Consider the following 12,303-nt stretch of genomic DNA (forward strand, 5'->3'; position numbering starts at 1 on the left):
CTGCAGATACACATGCTGTGCATAGTCCGCCGTCTGGTGTTGGGTTGGAGTGTTACAAGTTGTTTTTCTTCGAAGAAGTCTTTTCGAGTCACAAGACTGAGGGACTCCTCCCACTTCGGTTCCATTGCGCATGGGCGTCGACTCCATCTTAGATTGTTTTTTTTCCGCCATCGGGTTCGGACGTGTTCCTTTTTGCTCTGTGTTTCGGGTCGGAAAGTTAGTCAGAATCAACGGAAAATTCGTCGGTATTGTTTCGTTCGGTATCGGGATAGTTAGGGCAAATCGACACCGAGCCTTAAAGAGCTCCGGTAACCCTTCGGGGTATTTTCGATCCCCCGTCGGGGCCTGGTCGGCCCGACCGCGTGCAACATCGAGACTGATGGAACGGACCCCGTTCCGATTCTGTCCTAAATGCCACAGTAAATATCCATATACAGACCAACATTTGGTCTGTAACTTGTGCCTGTCCCCCGAGCACAAGGAAGAGTCGTGTGAGGCCTGTCGCGCGTTTCGGTCGAGAAAAACGCTCAGGGACCGAAGAGCCAGGAGGTTGCAGATGGCTTCCACGCCGACAGGACAACAAGGGTTCGAGGAGGAGGAAGAAGAAGAAACTTTCTCCATCCGCGACTCGGATTCCGAAGAATTCGACGTCGACGAGCAACCAACCGTGAGTAAGACGTCGAAAGAAAGATCACACGAAAAAACAGACAAAGCCCAGGGGACGCCACTGCCAACAGGCCATGGCATAACCTATAAAGTAGGTGACCGTCCATCGGCACCGAAAAAGGGCGAGCTGGTGCCGAAGTCGTCCGACTCAGGTCGAGACACAGGCACGCAACACTCTCGGGACCGAGAGAGTGGTGCAGAAAAGGCTCGACACCGAGATAGCGGCACCGAAGCTACTCGACACAGAGACAGCGGCACCGAAGCTGCTCGGCACAGAGATAGCGGCACTGAAGATGGTCGGCACCGAGAGGCCAAGACACCGAAAAAGAGAAAGATCTCGTCGGAGCCGAAAACAACTAAAGACACGGTTTCGGTGCCAAAACACCCGGCAACCGAACCAAAAACCAGTTCCTACTCAGAGGAACAATCACTGTCCTCCCAACTAAAAAGACACCGATTTGAGGAGGAATTACAAACTACAGAGGTAGATCACACGCAAAAGCGGATCTTTATCCAAAGGGGTACAGGGAAAATCAGCACTCTTCCCCCAATCAGGAGGAAAAGGAAACTTGACTTCCAACAACAAGACAAGCCACCACAAGCAAAGGTGGTAAAGAGGGTAACTCCACCACCCTCTCCACCACAGTCAACTCATGTATCACCGGCACAGACTCCACCACAATCATCAGCTCATACCACCATGAGCCAGGATGATCATGAAGCATGGGACCTCTATGATGCTCCAGTATCGGACAATAGTCCAGAGTCGTACCCAACTAAACCCTCACCACCTGAGGACAGTACAGCATATGCACAGGTGGTAGCTAGGGCAGCCGAATTTCATAATGTATCTCTACATTCGGAGCCTATTGAGGATGACTTCCTCTTTAACACCCTATCCTCCACCCACAGCCATTATCAAAGCCTTCCCATGCTCCCGGGAATGCTAAGGCACGCTAAACAGATTTTCAAGGAGCCTGTTAAAAGCAGAGCAATAACTCCAAGGGTGGAGAAAAAATACAAGGCACCGCCCACAGACCCTGCTTTTATTACATCACAACTGACACCAGATTCAGTAGTCGTAGGAGCAGCTCGTAAAAGAGCCAACTCGCATACATCAGGCGACGCACCACCTCCGGACAAGGAGAGCCGCAAGTTTGATGCAGCTGGGAAAAGGGTTGCAGCACAAGCTGCAAATCAGTGGTGCATCGCCAACTCGCAAGCACTCCTAGCGCGAAACAACAGGGCCCATTGGGACGAGATGCAGCATCTCATCGAGCACCTCCCCAAAGAATTCCAGAAACGAGCGAAACAAGTGGTTGAAGAGGGGCAAAATATCTCCAACAACCAAATACGTTCTTCTATGGATGCAGCAGATACAGCTGCAAGAACAATAAATACTGCTGTGACAATAAGGAGGCACGCATGGCTGCGCACATCTGGCTTCAAACCTGAGATACAACAGGCAGTGCTCAATATGCCGTTCAATGAACAGCAATTGTTTGGCCCAGAAGTGGACACTGCAATTGAAAAATTAAAGAAGGACACTGACACAGCCAAAGCCATGGGCGCACTCTATTCCCCGCAGGGCAGAGGCACATTTGGCACATTTCGCAAAACAACTTTCAGAGGAGGGTTTTGAGGTCAAGCCACAGAAGCCAGCACCTCACAAACAAGACCACCTACCTACCAGGGACAATATCAAAGGGGTGGCTTTCGAGGCCAATACAGAGGGGGCCAATTCCCAAGAAACCGGGGAAAGTTTCAAGGTCCCAAAACCCTTCAAAATAAACAGTGACTCACAGGTCACACAACCCCTTCACACAACACCAGTGGGGGGAAGACTAAGCCAGTTCCACAAATCATGGGAGGAAATAACAACAGACACTTGGGTCTTAGCAATTATCCAACATGGTTATTGCATAGAATTTCTCCAACTCCCTCCAAACGTCCCACCGAAAACACACAATATGTCAAAACAGCATATAGACCTTCTAGGACTAGAAGTTCAAGCATTACTGCAAAAAGACGCAATAGAATTAGTACCAAAAACACAAAAGAACACAGGAGTTTACTCACTGTACTTTCTAATACCGAAAAAGGACAAAAGTCTGAGACCAATATTAGATCTCAGAACACTAAACACCTACATCAAATCAGACCACTTTCACATGGTCACGTTACAAGACGTAATACCACTACTGAAACAGCAAGACTACATGACAACGTTAGATCTAAAAGACGCGTATTTCCATATACCGATACATCCCTCGCACAGGAAATACCTAAGGTTCGTATTCAAAGGAATACATTACCAATTCAAAGTGTTGCCATTCGGAATAACAACAGCACCAAGAGTCTTTATAAAATGTCTAGCAGTAGTAGCTGCACATATCAGGAGGCAGCAAATACACGTGTTCCCGTACCTAGACGATTGGTTAATCAAAACCAACTCGCTAACAAAGTGTTCACACCACACAGATTATGTTATACAAACCCTTTACAAACTGGGTTTCTCCATCAACAATGCAAAGTCACACCTTTTGCCGTGTCAAACACAGCAATACTTAGGAGCGACAATCAACACAACAAAAGGGATAGCCACTCCAAGTCCACAAAGGGTTCAAAATTTTCACAAGGTGATACAAGCTATGTATCCAACACAAAAGATACATGCAAAGATGGTATTAAAACTCCTAGGCATGATGTCCTCATGCATAGCCATTGTCCCAAACGCAAGATTGCACATGCGGCCCTTACAACAGTGCCTAGCATCACAATGGTCACATGCACAGGGTCAACTTCTAGATCTGGTGTTGATAGACCGCCAAACATACATCTCGCTTCTATGGTGGAACAGTACAAATTTAAACAAAGGGCGGCCTTTCCAAGACCCAGTGCCACAATACGTGATAACAACAGATGCTTCCATGACAGGGTGGGGAGCACACCTCAATCAACACAGCATCCAAGGACAATGGGACGTACATCAAAGAAAGTTTCATATAAATCACCTAGAATTGTTAGCAGTATTTCTAGCGTTGAAAGCATTCCAACCAATGATAACCTACAAATACATTCTTGTCAAAACAGACAACATGACGACAATGTATTATTTAAACAAACAGGGGGGAACACACTCGACACAGTTGTGTCTCCTAACACAAAAAATATGGCATTGGGCAATTCACAACCACATTCGCCTAATAGCACAGTTTATTCCAGGGATCCAGAACCAGCTAGCAGACAATCTCTCTCGGGATCACCAACAGGTCCACGAATGGGAAATTCACCCCCAAATCCTGAACACTAACTTCCAAATTTGGGGAACACCTCAAATAGATCTATTTGCAACAAAAGAAAACGCAAAATGCCAAAACTTCGCATCCAGGTACCCACACCGGCAATCTCAAGGCAATGCTCTATGGATGAATTGGTCAGGGATATTTGCGTACGCTTTTCCCCCTCTCCCTCTCCTTCCATATCTAGTAAACAGATTGAGTCAAAACAAACTCAAACTCATACTAATAGCACCAACATGGGCAAGACAACCTTGGTATACCACACTACTAGACCTGTCAGTAGTACCTCATGTCAAACTACCCAACAGGCCAGATCTGTTAACACAACACAAACAACAGATCAGGCATCCAAACCCAGCATCGCTGAATCTAGCAATTTGGCTCCTGAAATCCTAGAATTTGGACACTTAAACCTTACACAAGAGTGTATGGAGGTCATAAAACAAGCTAGAAGACCATCCACTAGACACTGCTATGCAAGTAAATGGAAAAGATTTGTTTGTTACTGCCATAATTATCAAGTCCAACCATTGCATGCATCTCCAAAAGATGTAGTAGGATATTTACTACATTTACAAAAATCAAATCTAGCTTTCTCTTCCATAAAAATACATCTCGCAGCAATATCTGCTTACCTGCAGATTACTCATTCAACTTCCCTATTTAGAATACATGTCATTAAAGCGTTTATGGAGGGCCTAAAGAGAATTATACCACCAAGGACACCACCTGTTCCTTCATGGAACCTCAACATTGTCTTGACAAGGCTCATGGGTCCACCTTTCGAACCCATGCATTCTTGTGAAATGCAATACTTAACGTGGAAAGTTGCATTTCTCATTGCCATCACATCTCTAAGAAGAGTAAGTGAAATACAGGCGTTTACCATACAAGAACCATTTATTCAAATACACAAAAATAAGGTCGTTCTAAGAACAAATCCAAAATTCTTACCAAAGGTTATCTCACCGTTCCACTTAAACCAAACAGTGGAATTACCAGTGTTCTTCCCACAGCCAGATTCAATAGCTGAAAGAGCACTACATACATTAGACATCAAGAGAGCGCTAATGTACTACATTGACAGGACAAAAGAAATTAGGAAGACAAAACAACTATTTATTGCCTTCCAAAAACCTCATACAGGAAATCCAATTTCAAAACAAGGTATCGCCAGATGGATAGTAAAGTGCATCCAAAGCTGCTATCTTAAAGCAAAGAGAGAACTGCCTATTACACCAAAGGCACACTCAACCAGAAAGAAAGGTGCTACTATGGCCTTTCTAGGAAATATTCCAATGACCGAAATTTGTAAGGCAGCAACATGGTCTACGCCTCATACATTTACTAAACACTACTGTGTAGATGTGTTATCTGCACAACAGGCCACAGTAGGTCAAGCCGTACTAAGAACTTTATTTCAAACTACTTCCACTCCTACAGGCTGAACCACCGCTTTTGGGGAGATAACTGCTTACTAGTCTATGCACAGCATGTGTATCTGCAGCTACACATGCCACCGAACGGAAAATGTCACTTACCCAGTGTACATCTGTTCGTGGCATTAGTCGCTGCAGATTCACATGCGCCCACCCGCCTCCCCGGGAGCCTGTAGCCGTTTAGAAGTAGATCTTGAACATTTTTACATTTGGAAATATATTACATTAAACCTTCATTTTGTACATACGTATTTATTCCATTGCATGGGCACTATTATTAGCATACACAACTCCTACCTCACCCTCTGCAGGGAAAACAATCTAAGATGGAGTCGACGCCCATGCGCAATGGAACCGAAGTGGGAGGAGTCCCTCGGTCTCGTGACTCGAAAAGACTTCTTTGAAGAAAAACAACTTGTAACACTCCGACCCAACACCAGACGGCGGACTATGCACAGCATGTGAATCTGCAGCGACTAATGCCACGAACAGATGTACACTGGGTAAGTGACATTTTCCACACGCTGCACTCCTTGACACCGCTGCCTGGATGACAGCCAACCACCTGAAACTCAACTCCAACAAAACCGAAATTATTATTTTTGGTCCTCACAAAAACACTTGGGGACCCCTCTTGGTGGCCCACCACACTAGGCCCCGCACTCACCCCCGCAAACCACGCTCGCAACCTCGGCATCATCAGGGACCCCTCCCTCTCTATGATTCAACAAATCAACGCACTCTCCTCCTCATGCTTCAACACTCTCCGCACACTGAAGAAAACATTCAAATGGATCCACACAGAGACCAGAAAGGCAGTTACCCACGCTCTCATCAGCAGCAGGCTGGACTACGGCAACGCCCTCTACGCTGGCACCACACAAAAACTCAAACGCAAACTACAACGAATCCAGAACTCAGCAGCACGACTCATCCTCGACCTGCCCCGACATGAACACATCTCACCACACCTCAAATCCCTCCACTGGCTCCCCATAGACAAAAGGATCACCTTTAAGATCCTCATCCACGCGCACAAATCCCTCCACAACTCCGGCCCAACCTACCTCAACGAGAGAGTGGCCTTCCACACTCCCACACGCCACCTCCTCTCCGCCGACCTCTCCCTCGCCTCAGTCCCCCGCATCAAACACACCACCACGGGGGGCAGATCCTTCTCCATCTGGCCCCCAAAGCCTGGAACTCCCTCCCCACCCACCTCTGCAAAACCCAGGACCTCCTACTCTTCAGAAAAACCTTAAAACCTGGCTTTTCGAACAGTGATCTACCCTCCTCTCCCCCCCGCGCCTTGAGACCCTAACGGGTGAGTAGCATGCTCTATAAATCTCTTTGATTGATTGATTGATTACTCTTTGAGCCTAAGCATAGTTGCTTGCTTCGTTTTCTGACCCTGAAGACGGTCTTCCTCATTGGGATTATGACTGAACTTTAGGCACTCTCTGGACAATAACCCTACACCACCTTTTTCTTGGAAAAATTGGTGCTTAGGTCTCGGAAGGCCTTCAAACGAAGGTCATGACTCCCTTCCACATTGAGCAAACCATCAATTTTCCAGTGTTCTTTGCTCTCTCTGTTAGCCCTCGAAAAAGGCAGAGGGCCTCTATTGGTTAGACCCCAAAAGGGGTTTAGGATTTTACTTAGATCATATTAAGGTCTATTTAGTGAATGATCAGCTTTTTGTAGGATTCTCTGGAGCAGAGAAAGCAAAAGCGGTGCAGAAGAGGTGCTTATCAATGGGATTATTCTTCTGCATTAAGATTAGCTATGCTACCACGGCATTCGCTCACAGAGTGCATGTCCTTGGTATTTGCCAGGCTGCAAGGTTGGCCTCAGTTAATACACTAGTGCCTTGACAGCAAGGTCAGCGGACAGTTCACTTTGCCTGCTCAATTGTGCAATACTTTATGGTTTGAGCCCGCTCCGGAGGCCTGTGGAGGTACTGCTTCTATTCTAAGGTGAGGAATCTGCTATTATAAGTGTCCATCAGAACAGCAAGTTACCTATCTTCTGAAATGTGCTTTCGGGTGGAAACTTTATCTAATCGCAGACATCTCACTACCAGTTTGTGTAGTGTTCTCTTTTTACATCTGACAAGGTTCCAAGTTAGTATTTAGCACACTGTAGCCCAAAATTACTCATGACCCCCCACCCCGAAGTTTACAAATCATGTATTCTGCATATAACTATATATATATATATATATATATATATATATATATATATATATATATATATACATACATACATATATATATATATGTCTAAATTGTGTTGATCATTTGCATTGCAACTCTCTTGGAAATACAAATTTGAGTAACCCCTATGCGATGCTAATGATTTAACAATTTCTGATTCTGCCATATTAAACTATGCATTTTTTCGTTTTTGTCTAGTTTTTACACATTTTCAAACTATAATTCTGTTTAAAGTTGGTACTTTGTTTCATTTGCTTCTGTTACAGCCACGAGCAGTAGCCGGATTTCGGGGAACAGTACGGTACGCATCGGTTAATGCTCATAGGAACCGAGTAAGTACCTTTATCTTGCATCACAACAAGCTGAATTTTGACATAGTTCGGCACCGTATAACACTGCTGACCTTTGAAAGGTCTTACCATTTTACTGGAATCACCATTTACCCATAACAAGAAAGTAAAATACCACAGGTCATGCTAAAAAAAACTCTTAGCCTGCAGTTTTACATAGCATAGATTTAATACCCAATTTGAGAAAAAATGTTTGAATAAATTCTAGTGCCCCTCCCATCTAGATGCTGACCGGGCTATGCATCGACCAACTCCCAGAGATCAGTCGACTCCATTAGTGCCCTTGCACCACTAGGGAATTGTGATGGGGTAGATATGATATGTTAAGGAAAACATCTACCACACAGTTGTAGCCTCCCCCAAGTAACATACTAGCGTTGCCACATAACATAATATAGTCCTTGTTATGTCATAAGTCTATGTGGGTGTTTAAGATGGAGTGGTCATAACACAATATTAAGGATCTCAATCGCTATCTTGATAAGCCTATTTGCGGATAAGCCTGATCCTACCACCCCATCTCCTGAGCTTATCTGTTATCTTGCAACAATTCATCTGTTGGTTCATACTCTTAACCTTGCTACTGGCTAAATGGCTGATTGCCACCCACTGGGAATAAAACCCGGCACCCACCCACACCCAATGTTTAGCAGAGGTTGGAAATGTTCTATTGAAAAGTAGGGCTTTGCGGCAACAGATGCTGTGAGGGACCATAGGCCGACTGGTTAAGAGTGATCCTGTTTAACCGTAATGAGTTGTATAGTCTCCTCATCTCCAACGCTAGTAAAGAGGCGCTTAGAGTAACACAACTGAAACTTTTCATAACTTGTGGAAAGTTGAATCGGGACAACTGCATAGCTAGACCGAAATAAAAATTGAGAGATAATTAGAAGATAGCCCCCGCCACTCTCCATGACCTTCACACAGCATGTACTTCTCTTGCAGGGTGGTAAGGTGCTCCCTCCCAAAACCCCTCTGCCCAAACACCACAGCATACAGCGAATGTAAAAAGTATTTTGATATACAAACATAGGACTAATAAAGCTCCCGGGGTGATACTCCAAATGTTAATGTTAGTTATGTTGTACAGTGCGAATGCCACACTGAAATGGAGATCTACGCTCAAAAGTATGAAACCACAAAATAAATATATTTATAGATTATATATATATATAGATATAGATACATACATATATAATGCCAGTACATAGTATTGCAAAAATGTCAATAAATAGATGTTAACAAATATTAAAAGCTCCCAGTCCCCAAATAATTCAGTAGGCACATGGTTTGGTGTAAATGTGCCAGTTGTTTTCGCAGTTTTATGGGGTACCACTTTTATGCATGACTCCACATAAGGGTGCCACCACAGTTCCTCCGTTGTAGTTCTAAGGTGGTTTGTGCCATAGTCGGGTGTCCTATTAGTGAAATTAAATGCTTTGTGTTAAATTAAGTAATTTGTTTAGAAATCAGTTTCCTGTGGCTGCTTGCGTAGCCAGGGGTGTAGCTGTCTAGCTTAGTCAGTGTGATTCAGGGACGTGAATCTCAAATTTCCCAACTTAAAAAGCAGTGGTACACAGGGCTGGCTGTGTGAGGTGCTAAGGTTCGGGATGGGCTGTTGCCATGAGGGGCAGGGTCCATGCTGATTGGCATTATGTGGGCCTCTAGGACTGAATTAGAGTTTGGCGGACAGTTGTTCAGTTGCATTGGTGACAGGGTACCCTATCTGGTAAACGCAAGGCCCCCTTGCTCGATGTTGAGTCAGGTGAACTGTACGTTTTATGCCAATGGAGTAAAATTTGCTTTGTTAGTGTAAAAGTGTAAAACTTTTTTTATTGTCCATCACCGCCAGGTATATATAACAGTAAAAAATGAACCCCACACCAAGGGAGCCAATTGGCGTAGGAGGTCGTTAGGATTTTTTTATTTTCAAATACAAACTGCCACTTTGGGAGTTTGTTTTTGAAAAATACAAAACACTGGAAATATTTGACGGAACCGTCTGTTAAACCTTTCCAACACTGACTGGAATAGCCATGACTGCAATACTCAATGTTGTTTAGAGATGTCCGCCGGGCTGTCGGACATCTCTAAGTTTGGAGCGCGCAGAAAAGGCAGCCTCTGTCTGCCTTTACTCTTTCTGCTAAAGTCGAAATCATGCCTTCTGTCTAGAGTGGCACAGTGGGTGAAAAGCAATAGTTTGGAATGCTGTCTCCGATGGCTTGCCAGTAGTTAGATTATTTGCAAGCATTCATTCCATAACCATTTGGTTGCTGGATTGCCAGTAGTATGACTGGAAACCTGGGACTGGCGTAGATTTCCAAGCCTACTACTGCCAATGTTTGTGAATAGTGCAAAGTAGTACATTTCCATCCATTCATGGGGTACTTCTATGGGTTTAGTTTCCCACTTTTTTTGTAAACCCTTCACAAATGGGCATATTTAGAAAGATGTTGCGCAGCACAACAAAGAAAGTTGCTGTGTGGTGTTATCTGAACCGAGCACAACTGTGCCATATATTTACAGAAATGGTACAGTTCTACTCTCTCCGTGCACTGACACACTTTGGGCTGCCTGGCACCAACGCAGAGACCCTATCTCCATAATGCAAGGTTGTCTGTGTTATGGTCAGGATAGTGTTTGTGCAGGAAGAGATACATTCCTGCACAGAAAACTAAACTATCCTTAGAGGCTTTTTCTTCTTTGCATGTATGCTGCAGCCTCATAAAAAGAAGAAATGCCGAGGAGAACTAAAGATAATTGTCTTGTTACTCCAGGCTCAGCCAGGCACACAGCTGTGGTACGACCAGACCCATGTCTTCAACTCTTTGTAAATACAGGTTCATGTAAAAATCCATGGGTGGAAGCATTGGAATGCCCAAGCTCCATCCATGGAATGCCTACCTGATGCAAAGTAACGCAAGCAGCGCCATGCCATGCCCTGCTTTGTTTTATTTTTATAAAGGCTCACACATTGACAGTTGTGTGGCTTTGTTAATACCAAAAAGGATTTTACGTCTGGGTTGCTTTCAAAAAGTGACACAAACCCGAAACAAAATTATTTGTAAAGCTGACCCTAAATATATTTACATTCCTGATCCAAAATGAACAAGTTAAAACCTCATAGTGAAAGCAGTAGGACAAAAACAACCGACACCGACATAGCAGACCTGATTCAAAGCCCCCAGACCCAACTGCCAAGCAAAGGATGTATTTATTTGGCGAGTGTCACACCCCGCTGAAGCTACGCCTCTTAAGGTAGCACAAAACTTGCAAGATAAAGCACCAAAAAGCACCTTTTTATTAGAAAAATTGGGAGCTATTCAGCTAGAACTTGCTATTGTGACTAAGAGCACCGAAAATCTTTTTAACATTTCTGCATCAGGACCCGCATTTCCCGAAACAGTCTCTAATTTCTGCTCTGATGTATTCAGTGTGAATGTAGGTTACACTTGTCTAAAATTCTGATGTGAGCATATTAGTTGTAGATTGAATGCTTTTTAAATGTGATTTTCTTTCTCCCAAGTGTTTTCTATACAGAAGTGACTTAAACAACTGTAATGTATATGCAAATTGAAATTTGTGTTTATTAATTCAGTGTGGTCCAAATACTGAAATATGCTACGTGTGGCACAGGAAAGTCTTTAACGCTACTTAAAAACCTACGTAGTAAAAGGTAGTGTTTAATGTTCTCTACGTATAAGGTTGCTCATATGCATTTTTAATGTAATGCGTACAGTATCATGGTGCACGTTATACACTTGTAATGAAGGATAGGTATGAGAAAGTGGCTAAGAACTTACTTTGTGTTTTCATGGTCATAGTTTGCACACACAGTTTGCGAGGTCTATGTGAGACATGTTTGTACTAACGTTGTGGGTATCAGTATGAGCCGTATTGTGCAGCTTTTAGTTGAATGTGCTGTTGCCTCCGGATCTGGTTATATTCAGCTATGCTAATTTTTCACATGCTCCTGGTATATGCAGTTGTGTGTATGCAGTTTGTGCTATATGTACGACAAGTGATAGTATGGTATGCACAATGAGATGTGACATGTAACCTTTAGGTGCGTATAGCATTACAGTGGAAGGGGATACCCACAAGCAGTGGTAGGAAAGTGGTCTACGTGGAAAGGGCTTGGAGTACTTGGGACATCCATAAGGTTGTATAGGAAATAAATTGAAATTGGGCTGCAACCGTAGTTCTACTTGACCTGTCATCTGTATTCAGCACTGTAGGCTACCAGCTGCTGGTACAGTAAGTGAAGACATTTGTGCCATGATTGTCATTTGGATGAAATCCTACCTCACCGAGAGAGCCCAGTTATTCA

At 44.0% G+C, this 12,303-nt stretch overlaps 1 protein-coding gene across 2 annotated transcripts in view; it reads left to right on the plus strand.

The window, feature by feature from the left end:
* The window catches only part of TTBK2 (tau tubulin kinase 2), a 447,781-nt gene that overhangs the window by 229,786 nt on the left and 205,692 nt on the right, over positions 1 to 12,303 (plus strand). For both annotated transcript variants that reach the window (XM_069208911.1, XM_069208910.1), the window contains exon 8: positions 7,890 to 7,955. In XM_069208911.1, coding sequence (XP_069065012.1) covers positions 7,890 to 7,955 — 66 coding nt within the window. The remainder of the gene's footprint in view (positions 1 to 7,889; positions 7,956 to 12,303) is intronic.

This window comes from Pleurodeles waltl, chromosome 9 (assembly GCF_031143425.1).
Source record: "Pleurodeles waltl isolate 20211129_DDA chromosome 9, aPleWal1.hap1.20221129, whole genome shotgun sequence".
Classification (NCBI taxonomy): Eukaryota; Metazoa; Chordata; class Amphibia; order Caudata; family Salamandridae; genus Pleurodeles; species Pleurodeles waltl.